The sequence below is a fragment of the Halyomorpha halys genome, unplaced genomic scaffold (assembly GCF_000696795.3).
Source record: "Halyomorpha halys isolate HHAL.00 unplaced genomic scaffold, Hhal_1.1 Scaffold1582.1, whole genome shotgun sequence".
NCBI classification, from domain to species: Eukaryota; Metazoa; Arthropoda; class Insecta; order Hemiptera; family Pentatomidae; genus Halyomorpha; species Halyomorpha halys.
The window spans coordinates 91716-104840 of record NW_027106787.1 but is presented as its reverse complement, the minus strand read 5'-3'; the positions used below and the strand labels follow the sequence as shown (position 1 = coordinate 104840).

The 13125-nt window shown below is 31.0% G+C and overlaps 1 protein-coding gene across 1 annotated transcript in view; it reads right to left on the bottom strand.

Annotated features, from left to right (window-relative positions):
- Positions 1 to 3434: 3434 nt before the first annotated feature.
- LOC106690117 (neuroligin-3) overlaps positions 3435 to 13125 on the bottom strand; it is a gene marked incomplete at its 5' end in the record, with an annotated part of 84269 nt that continues 74578 nt past the window's right edge. The window contains 2 exon segments of the mRNA XM_067045097.1: positions 3435 to 5646; positions 8897 to 9043. Coding sequence (XP_066901198.1) covers positions 5249 to 5646; positions 8897 to 9029 — 531 coding nt within the window. The 3' untranslated portion in view covers positions 3435 to 5248.

Below are 13125 nucleotides of genomic sequence, written 5' to 3'. Positions count from 1 at the left end.
CAAAAGGAAGTTACCATTTGAAAGAAAGTTTTATTTATATAATCCATAATTACTTAAAATTGTTTTATTTATTATCAGTATTTGTTTATGGGACCACCATTTTCTTTATCTGTGTACCAGTCAGCGTTAGGAGCAGTGTTATCATTATCATCACACAGGGTTACGATTTGTCAAGTTTGGATCAGATGTCTCGTTCTTGGACCAACTCTCTTCTACTCCAGTCCATATCCGCCTCCTTAACACTCTCCTTCCCGGAAATGCCCAGTCTTCCTCATGGCCTTCTTCCCTCCACGCGAGTTACATACGTCTTCCTGGCAGTTCTTTCCTGCTCCATCCTAAGGAGGTGTCTGTACCACCTTAGCTTGTGCTCCTCTAGGATGCTCTCAGCCGATTTAACCCCGAGGCTAGTCCGTATGGCGTTGTTCCGAATTCTATCTTGTTTTGTCCTTCCTTCCACCATACGAAGATGACGCATCTCCATGGATTGGATCCAACACTTGTGTTTTGAGGTGAGGGTCCACGATTTTCTCCAAAAGTTCGCACTCCTTCCTGTTCAGGCTGCGGACATTCCATGTAGCCAGTCGAAATAACTGTTTTCCATACCTTGTCGAGTTCTGTAAAAACAATCCAGCTCTTTTCATTCTGTCCTATGTGATAATTGGTTTTAAGGTGAATGGGGTGTTATCATATATTATATTGGAATTTATAGTACTTTACTTATAATACATTCTGGAGTTTCTTGAATTTCACTTATAATTTTTTGATAAATAAGAGGTTATTTCATTTTAAGCACTTTTAGCTATTGTTAAGTAATAACTGTTATTCAGGGGAAAATTGTTTAGTCAATTGAAAATGTCCAGTCTCATTTTTGATTAGAAGTACTGTATTTCCTTTGGCAATTTAGTTCAGGAAGTCTATTCTGATCAAATTGAACTATAACAATGCTACATTTTCATTCTTTTGTTTTGTATTAGTATGCTATGCAAGACAGTCGAAGAAAGTATACAGTTCTATATTTTAGAAAACCAATTACTGTTGCAAGGTATGTTAACCCCTAATTATATATAGGTATAATATGGTAATATCAATCCCTTTTCCAGTTCTCAGGAATGATGTATAAAAAAAAAATGGAATTTGATAGAGAAGTGATGAATCCCAATTTTGATTTTTAAATTCGTACTCCTTCGTAAAATCCTCAATGCTCCTTACTTTGTCACAAATAAAATCATACATAAAGACCTTAATGTTCCCTATGTAACCAATCTAGCCCGAACCAGATATCACTCCTTCCATTACAAACTCTCTAATTACTCAAACCCCCTAGTTTCTAACCTTGTATCCTCTTCCATTCCTGACAATCTTCTGAGGCACCTGAAAAGAAGATGGCCATGAGACCAGCTAATGTAAAATGTCATTAGAGTGCTACCAATGGGTAGTTTCTCTACACGCCTGTAACACTCTAATTTAACTTAGATCAGATTTACTAAATGTATTATAATGTACAGTTGTAAATAACAATAAATAAATATTTAAAAAAAAAAAATTCTTACTAGAACTTAAAAAAAGTGAGAGGTTTCAAAACTTGGACAGAAGACCTAGACAGTAATAATTGAGTTTTAAAGATTTTGGTGATACTGTGGAACAAAAGTTGGGCCCTGTGTTTTAAAGTCCAAAAATGAACCATGTTTGAGATATTGCTCAAATTAGGCAAGGGTTAGTTTCGATAAGGGATACTTATGTGACGATTGAGCGAATAGCTCAGTTGGTTTTTATAGCCCAAATTATTCAACTATATAGTGTTTTGAAACAAGTCCAGCTCAATATACCGAAAATGATTGTATCAAATGTGTTTATTCTGTTCATCAGTGGTATATAATAATATTTTGAGCTAAAGATTTAATTGCATATATAAATAGTTGACCATATAATTTTAAAATATGAAGAAGATGATCAAGGTTAAGGTCAAAAAAGAAAAAATAGTTTTTAACTATTATTATTCGACGTTTTGCCCCACTTTGCAGGGCTGTTCAAGACGGTAGGCTAAATAGACATTGACAAGCATTGATTGTCAATACCCGTTTAGCCTATCGTCTTGAACAGCCCTGATAAAGACCTGAAAATTGGGGCGAAACGTCAGGTAACAAATAGTTGGAAACTATTTTGTTCTTTCTTGACCTTAACCCTGACCATCTTCTTCATATTCCAAAGATTTAATTGTCCAAATCACATACTGGTATTAAGTATTACAATCTTGAGCAATATGATGATGAATGATAACATAATAATAAATAAAAATTAATAAATCTTTTTTAGCTTTATATTTTACGTATTTTTGTATGAAACTATTGCTCTTGCCTTTGTTACTTGTTTTTTATTCTTTTCATTGTATCTTTTTATTTTTATTTCTATCATTTTATCTTAACATAGTTTCATTTTGTATCTTTTAGCCCTGATGAAGCCCTGCAAAGTGGGGCGAAACGTTGGAAAATAAATAGTTTTAAACTATTTTTGTTTCACTATTGACCGCAACCCTGACCATCTCCCTATATATCTATTTTTACGGTCAACTATACATACATATATAAATATAAATTGAAGCGCGATTTTAAAGTTAATACCATTACCATTTTCTGCATCCCTTAAAAAATATAAAGGGACCTAAGTACGTTGCAATCTGAATACGCAAAATAAATCGACACGCGATACGCGATTTTAAAATCGATAGCATTTTCGTATTCTACGTCTTAAGAAACATATAAAAGGACCATAAAACATTAGAAATCAGATATGTTAAAATAAATCGATACGCGATTCTAAAATCGATAGCATTTTCATATTCTTAATTTTCCAAAACATAAAAATGGACCCTTATATGTTAGAAAACAGGAAAGTTAAGATAAATCGATAGCATTTTCATTTTCTGCGTCTTAAGAAACATATGAGAGAACCCTAATATATTAGAGATCAGAAAAGTTAAAGTAATCATAATAATATAATAAGAAATAAAAATAATAAAATCTCTGCATGTATATAAACAGAAAGATAAATAAAATGAACATAATCAAATTACTTAAAGATAGTCTTTATGAAGTATTCAGCTGTACCAATTGTGTTCTTATCTATTATATTGTTTATACAAATGAGCATATTTTGAATAAACTAAAGAGAAGGAGGAAACTGATCATATGCGAGAGTTCTCACAGGTCTAAATTGGTGTTTTTAAACCTGGTACATATCTATGGTTTGTGTGAAATTCTATCACAGGTCACTTAGTTTATTATTTTTAAAAATAATAATAACATAATTATCTATTAAAATAATTTACTGGGAAAGGAATAAATAAAGTAAATTAACTTTTACACATATTTATTTTCTTACAACTGTTTACAATAATTAATTTTTTTATGTAGTTGATCCTTTATTTATTTTTTTTTTTAAACTTTATATATACAAAAAATTACAAGTAATTTTTCAGAATTTTACAGGAATTATTTACAAAATGTTGTATACAATAATTTTTTTAACAGCTAACTTATAACTTCCATCTTATACATGTTATTATTCTTACGAATTACATACTGTGTGATTACGAGATACATTCAACGACATTTTATTAAATAAATAAATTTTTTTTTACATTTTATTTTACTGCATCATTTAATTCAGATGTCATTGTAATTGAAAATAATTAACTCTCCCAGAGTGATCACAAAATTCATTTATTGAGTTAAGTACAATGTTAATAATAGTTAATATTATTAGAAAAGTTATTAACATAAATAATATTAGCAAAAGTTAATGATGGTTTTTAGATTGAATCTTTAAACAAATATAATGTTTAATAACTTGTGTTATTAGCGAAGTTAAGTCAGTTGAAAAACTCACCTTAATCTGAAATAATATCTTTTTACTTTTTAAGAGGGTAATTTTTCATTTTTTATCATAAATTATGACTTTTCTGCCCGGATTATAATTAGCAGTGATTTTAATGTATATATAATTAATTATACTTAAACATAAAATTTTTTTTGCAGGTATTAATTGATAACAGATATGAAAACATAATAGATGATAAAGTATGGCCAATTTTTTGGCTTTTCACTTTAATACTTATCAGTCAGCAAATATTAGCTATAATTCTAAAACATTAGGCATACTGTTAATATACTTACATAATTACAATTACTGATACTTGGATTGATGATGGGTAACCATGATCATTGTCAACGGTGGATATGAAAAGCATTGGCATTGTCTGTGTGGTTCTTATTTATGAGATATTATGAAAAAATTCATCTGAGGATGTTCAAAAATTTTGTCTGATAACTAAAATGTCTTTTTCCTGAATTTTGTAAACAGATTTTATACCATATACTGATTTGTATAAAAATGAATTTTGAATTAAACCTTTACTGAAAAGAACCGTTGGGATTTATCTACCAAGCAAGCAGAAGTTGACAGTTGAGATCTAATTAAAGCAAAATAATTTTATATTCATAAAAATTAAATTATATGGATTGTATACTATTATTATTTCTGCTTTAATTGGATGAGAACTGTTGATTTTTGGTTGCAATGCTTGCTCAAGAGATAAACAAACTCCCATTCGATCCTGTTCAGTTGAGGGCCTAAATTTGGAAATCTTTGACTGTGTTTTCTTTCTTTTGAAACAATTCCCAAATTATTATAATTTTTTTTTTTTAAATATATAACAAATACAACTGAATATCTTTGGTGGCAACAAATAACTAGAAAAATAAAAGAAAGAAATTTTTAAAAATCATAACACAAGGAACCTTTTTTTAAAATTTATCCCCTACCTAAATTTCTATATGCCCAGGCCAGATTCTAACTAGTTCTGCTTCTGAATTGAGCTCATGAAGGTGATGCCTTCACACTCTTGGCCACCACAAGTAACCTAGTAAACATCAAACTGATAAAAAAGTTTCCAGTGCAGTGTTACTAATTGTCACTACCTACAGCGCTAGTGGTTGCCCATTATCTACACAAGTACCCAATTATTACATAATGTAGAAAAAATAAGTTTCTTAAGTAAAGATAAATAAATAAATCTTTTGTTAAGATTTGACTTTGTATTAAGTGATTTTCTTTTATCAGTTGTGATGTAAAATACCCAGTATTATTATTGAAGTGACATATTATTATAAAAATATGACTTGATTTCTGAAATAGTGTCATTTCTGTTTGTAATGCAGCGGTTTAAAAAATGTTGAATATTTTCAAATGGTCACACAGATATCTCTTGAATTTGCACCCTCTTTTTTACTGTAGCAGGAGTCACAGGTACACTGGAAGTACGCAGAGGTGGAGTTGGTGGAGGAGGTTTCCTCTCTTTCATTTCTACAGCTTCAGGTTCCGGTCGCCTCTTTCTCCTCCGTTGGCAGTAGATGGCTGAGAATATGAGTGCATTAAGAAGAAGCAGAAGACATCCGAGGCCGAGTGTTATACCAAAAGCTGTTGATGTGGAGTAATAGTTGCGTTCTAGTTCTTGAGCCTCCTCTACTCCTGATAGCCCGAGAGGTTCATCGCTTGTTGAGTTGGGTGGACACTCGAGAGGCTCTGAACCTCCTTCTGGGACTCCTGTTGTCGGAGGTGCTCTAGTGAATGATTCAGGTCTCACTGCACCTGTTTAAATAAATATAGATTAATTCAACATTATTAAAAATAAATCTTTTCTAGTAGAGAGTCAATATTTTCTATGTATTTTACTGTGTTATTCATTCAATGATAGTTTATTTTGTTTATACTGGAATAAAGGTTTGACAGCACATTAGCAGTAAAACAAATTATATGATGGCTAAAGGGCCATGATATAGAGCTGTGTTTCCCAACCATACACCACTAATTCTGTAAATAGACCATGTGTAGCCCATCCTGACTTCTGACTTGGGGCAGTGAGGGGTCCCATCGAAAACTATTTGAAAATTTGGGCGCTTAAATTGAATGAGTCACTTTTATTATGCATTAGCTTTTTAAAACCTTTCAACTAATACAAAAATATGTGGAAAGATAATTTATAAAATAATTCTAAAAATAAATCCTTCCAAAAATATTTGTTGCTGGTACCAACTTTCATTGTAATAATTACACTATTTGTATAACCTTGTGGTATTAACTTTATTAGGTATTAGATAACTATTTCATTGTTATTTTTTTCAAAAAATATGTTCTTAATCAGTTAAACTCAATTTTTTATGAGACCAACTTTTACTATTTCACCTTGTATGTAAAATAAAATATTACACAGTGATCATATATAGAATCAGAGTTGGGCAAAAAGTATTCGATTGACGAGGAACGAATACATTTTTATTCGAAGTTTGTATTCGAATGATGAGAGACGAATACATTTTTATTCGAATAAAAATACGACTAAACAATCCGAATAATTTTGTATACGAATATTTGAAATATCATTTCAATCGAATAAAAAATTATTCGAATAGAAAATTATTCGAATACAACATTATTAGAATACAATATTATTCGAATAACAATTAGATTACTTTTTTTAAATTTCGCTTATTCTTTACAATTTTTGATTTTTAGCGTATGAGAGTCCTTTTACATATTTTTAGACTAATAGAAAACGAAAATGCTATCAATTTTAAGATCGCGCATCGATTTATTTTAACTTTCCTGATTTCTAATATACTAGGATCCTCTTATTAATTTCTTAAGACGAAGAAAACGAAAATACTATCGATTTTAGAATCGCGTATCGATTTATTTCATCTTCCCTGATTTCTAATATATTGGGGGTCCTCTTATTAATTTCTTAAGACGAAGAAAACGAAAATGCTATCGATTTATTATAAGTTTTCCGATCTCAAACATGTTAATGTCTTTAGGAATTTTTGAAAGATGTAGAAAACACACAAATGGCCTAATATATATAATGGCACCCTAATAAACGAAGGTACCCAAAGAAAAGTAAATATAAATTGAAGCGCGATTTTAAAGTTAATAGCATTACCATTTTCTGCATCCCTTAAAACATATAAAGGGACCTAAGTACGATGCAATCTGAAAAGGCAAAATAAATCGACACGCGATACGCGATTTTAAAATCGATAGCATTTTCGTATTCTACGTCTTAAGAAACATATAAGAGGACCCTAATACATTAGAAATCAGAAATGTTAAAATAAATCGATACGCGATTCTAAAATCGATAGCATTTTCATATTCTGAATTTCACAAAACATAAAAATGGACCCTTATATGTTTATATTAGAAAACAGGAAAGTTAAGATAAATCGATAGCATTTTCATTTTCTGCATCTTAAGAAACATATGAGAGAACCCTAATATATTAGAGATCAGAAAAGTTAAAATTAATCTATAACCGATCATAAAATATAAGATAATCATATGTAAAATAAAATATTACATGGTGATCACTAAAAAATTGTTTATATAATAGAAAGATATTTTACATTTGCTTATATACTTAAAACATATATTTTAATTCTTTTTGGCTCATTTCTGCACAAGGGTAGAAATAAGGCGATTTTATTAATATTTCTTCGGTTTTAACGTTAATTGATATCAAAAATATATGTTTGGCAAATTTATTTGCATCTGGACCGCTGGGTAGCTGTTCAACCTTAAAATTCCAAAAAAAAAATTCTTAATTTTTGCATGATTTCAAGAATATTATTATTAAATATAAACCTCCTCTCTCCCGTAAAAAATACTATATTTATTTTTCATGGTATATTTCAAAACTATAGATGTAGGAGCATTTTTGTATTAGGTATATTTCTTTGAAAATAAAAAAAAGTTACTTAAACAATGATTGTTTATATTTGGCTTCTTATATACTAATGTTAAACTCTTGTGATTAATTCTAATAAGAAATTAAAATGAAAACTTTTAAAATGATATACTAATAAAAATATATAAACATTATTGATTGGAGAAGTTTGTCGGGGGGTGCGGTCAGCAAAGAACAGTATAAGTAATTAACACAGTGTAAATGTAGGTACTTCAGATATAAGCAAGTATAAATGTAATTCAGATATAAGCCACTCACTATCTTTCATTGTTTGTCATAATGTTAAATTTGTAGATTCCATTTATTTATTTAATTTTTCAATTTTTTAGACACTACTTGCATATCTTATATTATATATATCTTCTTACCTACATGATATTATATTTCATCTGTCACTGTTTTCAATTTACTACCATACAATTCCACAAATATCAATAAATTAAAATTTTGTACTATACAGTTATCAGTTATCAATTTTTTATCATTTATGATTTAATTCAATATTTTGTATAATTCTAAATTTGTTTGTACACTATTCCTTTTCAATTGTATGTTACTCTAAATGTTGTTGTTATTTCTTTTGTTCTATAGCCCTGATGAAGACCTGAAACTCAGGTCGAAACGTCGGCATAAAATAAATAAATATGGTTTTGTTTATTTATGTTGTTCTTTGCTGACTGCACCCCCCGACAAACTTCTCCAATCATCAATCTACGGTCAACTATCTACACCTCATTAAACATTATTGATGTTTAATTGTATTTCTGGAAATAAATGGATTAATGTCTCTATATGATTTATCTTAAAAATTTTATTATTATGATCTTTATTACAATGAAAAACAAAACTTTAGAAATAGATAATTATCATTTATACCATTCCAGAAATTAATGACTCTAGTGAATAAAGAAAAAGAGAAATGGTTTTCTTATCAGTTATATCATCATCTAGATTCTCAAATTAAAATTTAATAAGCATCGGAAAGAAGAACATATGATATAATAACTCTATATTAAATGATATCACTAATAAACATAACAATGGGACGACTAATGGCAATTTATGTTTTATTTAATTATATCAACAAGATTTGACCTGCATAATAGTGACTAGCCCTCTCATGGAAGTGGTGGTGGCGCATGCTGACATCTTGGTCGCCTGGTTGGTGGAGCTGTGGTATCAAGTTCAACCAAATGGCCATTTTGTGCCCTCTGTAATGGCTTTTCATTTTAGGTTTCAAAGCTGAAACACAGAACAAATAAAATATTATTAATCTATAAGTTTTAATAAGAAAACATTTTTTTAAATGCTCATCCATAATCTATATAATATTTTGATTTTGATTTCCACTTGTATAATAAACAAAGTTATAAAGAGAAAATAATATAATTGTGAGAATATCACCCAATGTGAGTTAGACAATTGTGGTTTTGTTTGGATAAAGAATGTAAACACAAATATAAATAATGTGGTTCTAGGCAGCTTACTGCATTAACCTGGGAGAGGTGTAGCTTTGAGCATTTTGGTCATATTGGGAAATAAAAGTCCATACTTTTATAGTATTTCATCTGTTTTGTTTATACTTTTGTTTACCTTCCATTAAACCTATGATGTTGTTGTTGCCGCTTGCTTATGTTACTGCCTCTTTTATATCCCCACTTACACTCAATTCAGTTTTACTCTTCCTCAAGGTACTATCCTTGGTCCCATTCTCTACACCGTCTATACAGCAGACATTCCAACCAATCCTAACACTATCCTCACCACGTATGCCAATGACACAAGTGCGCTCGCTGTTAATAATAACCCATTAATCGTATCCCAAAATCTCCAATCCCATATCACAGCCCTCGAAGAATGGTATCGTAATTGGAGGATTAAGATAAATTCCAACAAATCCCATCAAATCACCTTTACCCTTCGTCGTAAACCTACCGACTGCCCTACAGTTTCATTTAATGATGTTACTCTTACCCCTGTCGAACAGATCCGCTACCTTGGACTACATTTGGACAAACGATTACCTTGGATTCCTCACACCAGACTGAAAATACAGGAAACTGCACGTCGATTTCGACTATTACAGCACTTACTAGACAAACGGTCTAAACTTCCAACACATTACAAAAGACTGATCTACATGACTGTAATAAGGCCAATCTGGAGATACGGAGTTGAGCTTTGGGGCTCCACTAAACCATCGAATTATTCTCGTATTCAATCCTTACAATCCAAAATCCTTCGTAAAATCCTCAATATTCCTTCCTTTGTCACAAATAAAATCATACATAAAGACCTTAATGTTCCCTATGTAACCGATCTAGCCCAAACCAGATATCACTCCTTCCATTATAAACTCTCTAACCACTCAAACCCACTAGTTTCTAATCTTGCATCCTCTTCCATTCCTGACAATCCTCCGAGGTGCCTGAAAAGAAGATGGCCACGAGACCAGCTAATGTAAAGTGTCATTAGAGTGCTACCAATGGGTAGTTTCTCTACACGCCTGTAACACTCCAATTTAACTTAGATCAGATTTACTAAATGTATTAAAATGTAAATAAATTTGTAAACAGCAATAAATAAATATTAAAAAAAAAAAAGTTTTACTCTAGCCTCCTCGCAATGGTAATTCTTCTTTACATTTCTCTAGCCAGTACACTCCTAACATGACATCTTTTTTTCCTCATTTGAGCATTTTGCTCACCTGGATACCTCCTGCGTTACTTATTTTAAATCTTGAACTGAGGCCTGAAGATTCTAGACCTTTTACGAAATCTGGATTCTTCAGCCCCTCATGGAAGAACTACAATTTACAATTTCAATTTCAAATAGCATTGAAAGTAATCGTATAGATTTTTATCATTGTCACATCCAGTTATATATATAAAAAAAATACAGCTTGTCTACCATGAGATAATTATAATTATAATAAATAAGCTCCTGCAGATATACAGGAGGTATCGAGATGGCATACATCCTAGGAGAGAAAAAATTCAGATGAAGAGATGAAGCCTCGGTCGGAATAAGTAGGTTAAAAAAAGCAGATGAACAATCGGAACTTGAGGCCGGGTATGAGCCTGGAAGCATCCTCTTTGAAGGAAAATCGATAGGAAATAATTAAATAAATATTTATATGTTTCTATATAAATAGATGTGTATTATTTCTTAAGAAATTGAGAGAACCGACATATCTGTAAGCCTATTATTCTGGCAAAGTAAACCATTCAAAACCGAAAATGATGCCGATAGGAGTTTGAACTGTTTTTTGTGTAGTCCTATAGCGACTTCGCTACCTCCTGGTCTATACTAGGGGTATTCATGATCTTTGGTTTAACATGTTAAAGCGTGTTAAATGGAAAAACTCATGTTAAATCGAAAAAAATTGCCTTCTTTTACCGTGGTAAAACGAAATAACATTTAACATGGCTGAGAGCCTGTTACTTGGTCTGTTAAATGGAGAATGACGTCACACAATAGACCAGTTGAGATCGCCGCCATTTTTCGTGTGTTTGTGGTATTCATATCCCTGTTATTAAACCAGAATGGATAATTTTAATGATACATTTGAGAAAAAAAAAAACAGTAAAAAAAACAATGTAATTTCATTCTATTATCTGAAAATTTGTAAACGCTCGCCAGAAAAAAATCTCACTATATGAACCATCATTTCATTTCATAAGCTAAACTTTCACACAAATTCCACTTTTCACTCACTCTAGGCATGTTGTAATTAATTACTTAAATCAAAACTGAAGTAAACAATAACATGAGGTTCTGGAAGGAAGGTTATAAACATAAAGGCTTATACAACAAGTTGCTGAGAAAATCCGCTAGGGGCTCTTATGCGTTTAACGTTTAACATGTCTTCAAATAGGGCTGCTCACAATCTTATAGTTATAACATTTAACATGGTAAAACATTTAACATTTAACACAACATCATGAATACCCCTACTGTAACTATTAGAGCCACCAAAACCACTTCGTTACGCACGACGTAACCTATCTAACCTCAGCTAACATGAGAACTACTATACTCGTCAGACAAACATCATATATTGAAATGTATATTTCTTGTAAATACTTTAATTGAACAAATTAATAAGCAGGTCATATATCGTAATATTTATTAAAACTAATAAATATTACAATAGAATCCTCTGATCCACTAAAAGCAAACACCTTATACATAGCATCTCTCGATGGCGTTTAATAGCCCAGAGATTTGGCAAGGCCAAAATTGGCAGACCTCAGTGCGATTTTCTCTCTTAGGAATCCTCAGGAAGGATTATTATATATAGTGCATCAGTATAATCATTAGAACTATTTATTCTGTGGTGGTCTCACGTAATAAAAAATTTGACCTCCACCATGAAATAAATGGTCACCTCTAGATAACTTCCCTCCTCCTTGTGACATAAATGACCACGAAGGGGTTAAAAAAGTCATATATTTCAATATATATTCAATGACCACCAGCCGGAATGGTCCCTCCCCATTCCTTGTTAGCCCCTGGGAATGCAGCTACTTATGTAAAACCGCCTTCAGCGGACCAAGCTTGTCTTATCTTATAATGCCGCAAGGCAAACCAAGATTAATTGTCTTAAGTGTATATATATTCCTTAGCTTGTAAGTACTATATATAATTGTATTATTAAATAAATAAACATAGAAGGTTAGAAAAAAATATATATATATTCAAGAATAAGTCACAAGCATATGTATTTTAATTTTCTTATTAATAATAAACAAATTGGTTACTTTTACCTCTCCTCTACTCGGTCACACCATTTTCCACGTATTTCTTTTTTAAAAAGATAGCACCATGCTTAGGATCCATGAGGTGAATGATATACGCCAATCATTACTGACAAAATAAATCTCGAGGAATTATTTTACCTCTGCGAGATGGAAGTCATAAAAAAAAGGTAAATGTGGAACAAATAACAGACATTTTGTGTGCTTTATGTATTTGGCAGTGCTAAGCCGAATCAATCAGGATATTGGAAGGCAATCGGTATTTATGTTCCTCTGCGGCCAGCACAAAATTTACAACTTGTTCTAATGCGGTGTCCTCAGATTAAATCCGCTCTAAAATTTTTAACCCATATCCAAGGGCGATTTTCCCTAAACATAGCTTGGCTTATTTCGATTTCAACTCAGGACAAACCTCTCTTAATTTATTTAAATTTATCTGTTGGATTGACAAAAACGTTCATGTTTATCTTTTAAATTATATTTAACTGGTCTATGTGTAACTTTATTCATGTATGTTTATTTAAATAGATTTGTATAAATACAATCACATATAGACCAATAAAA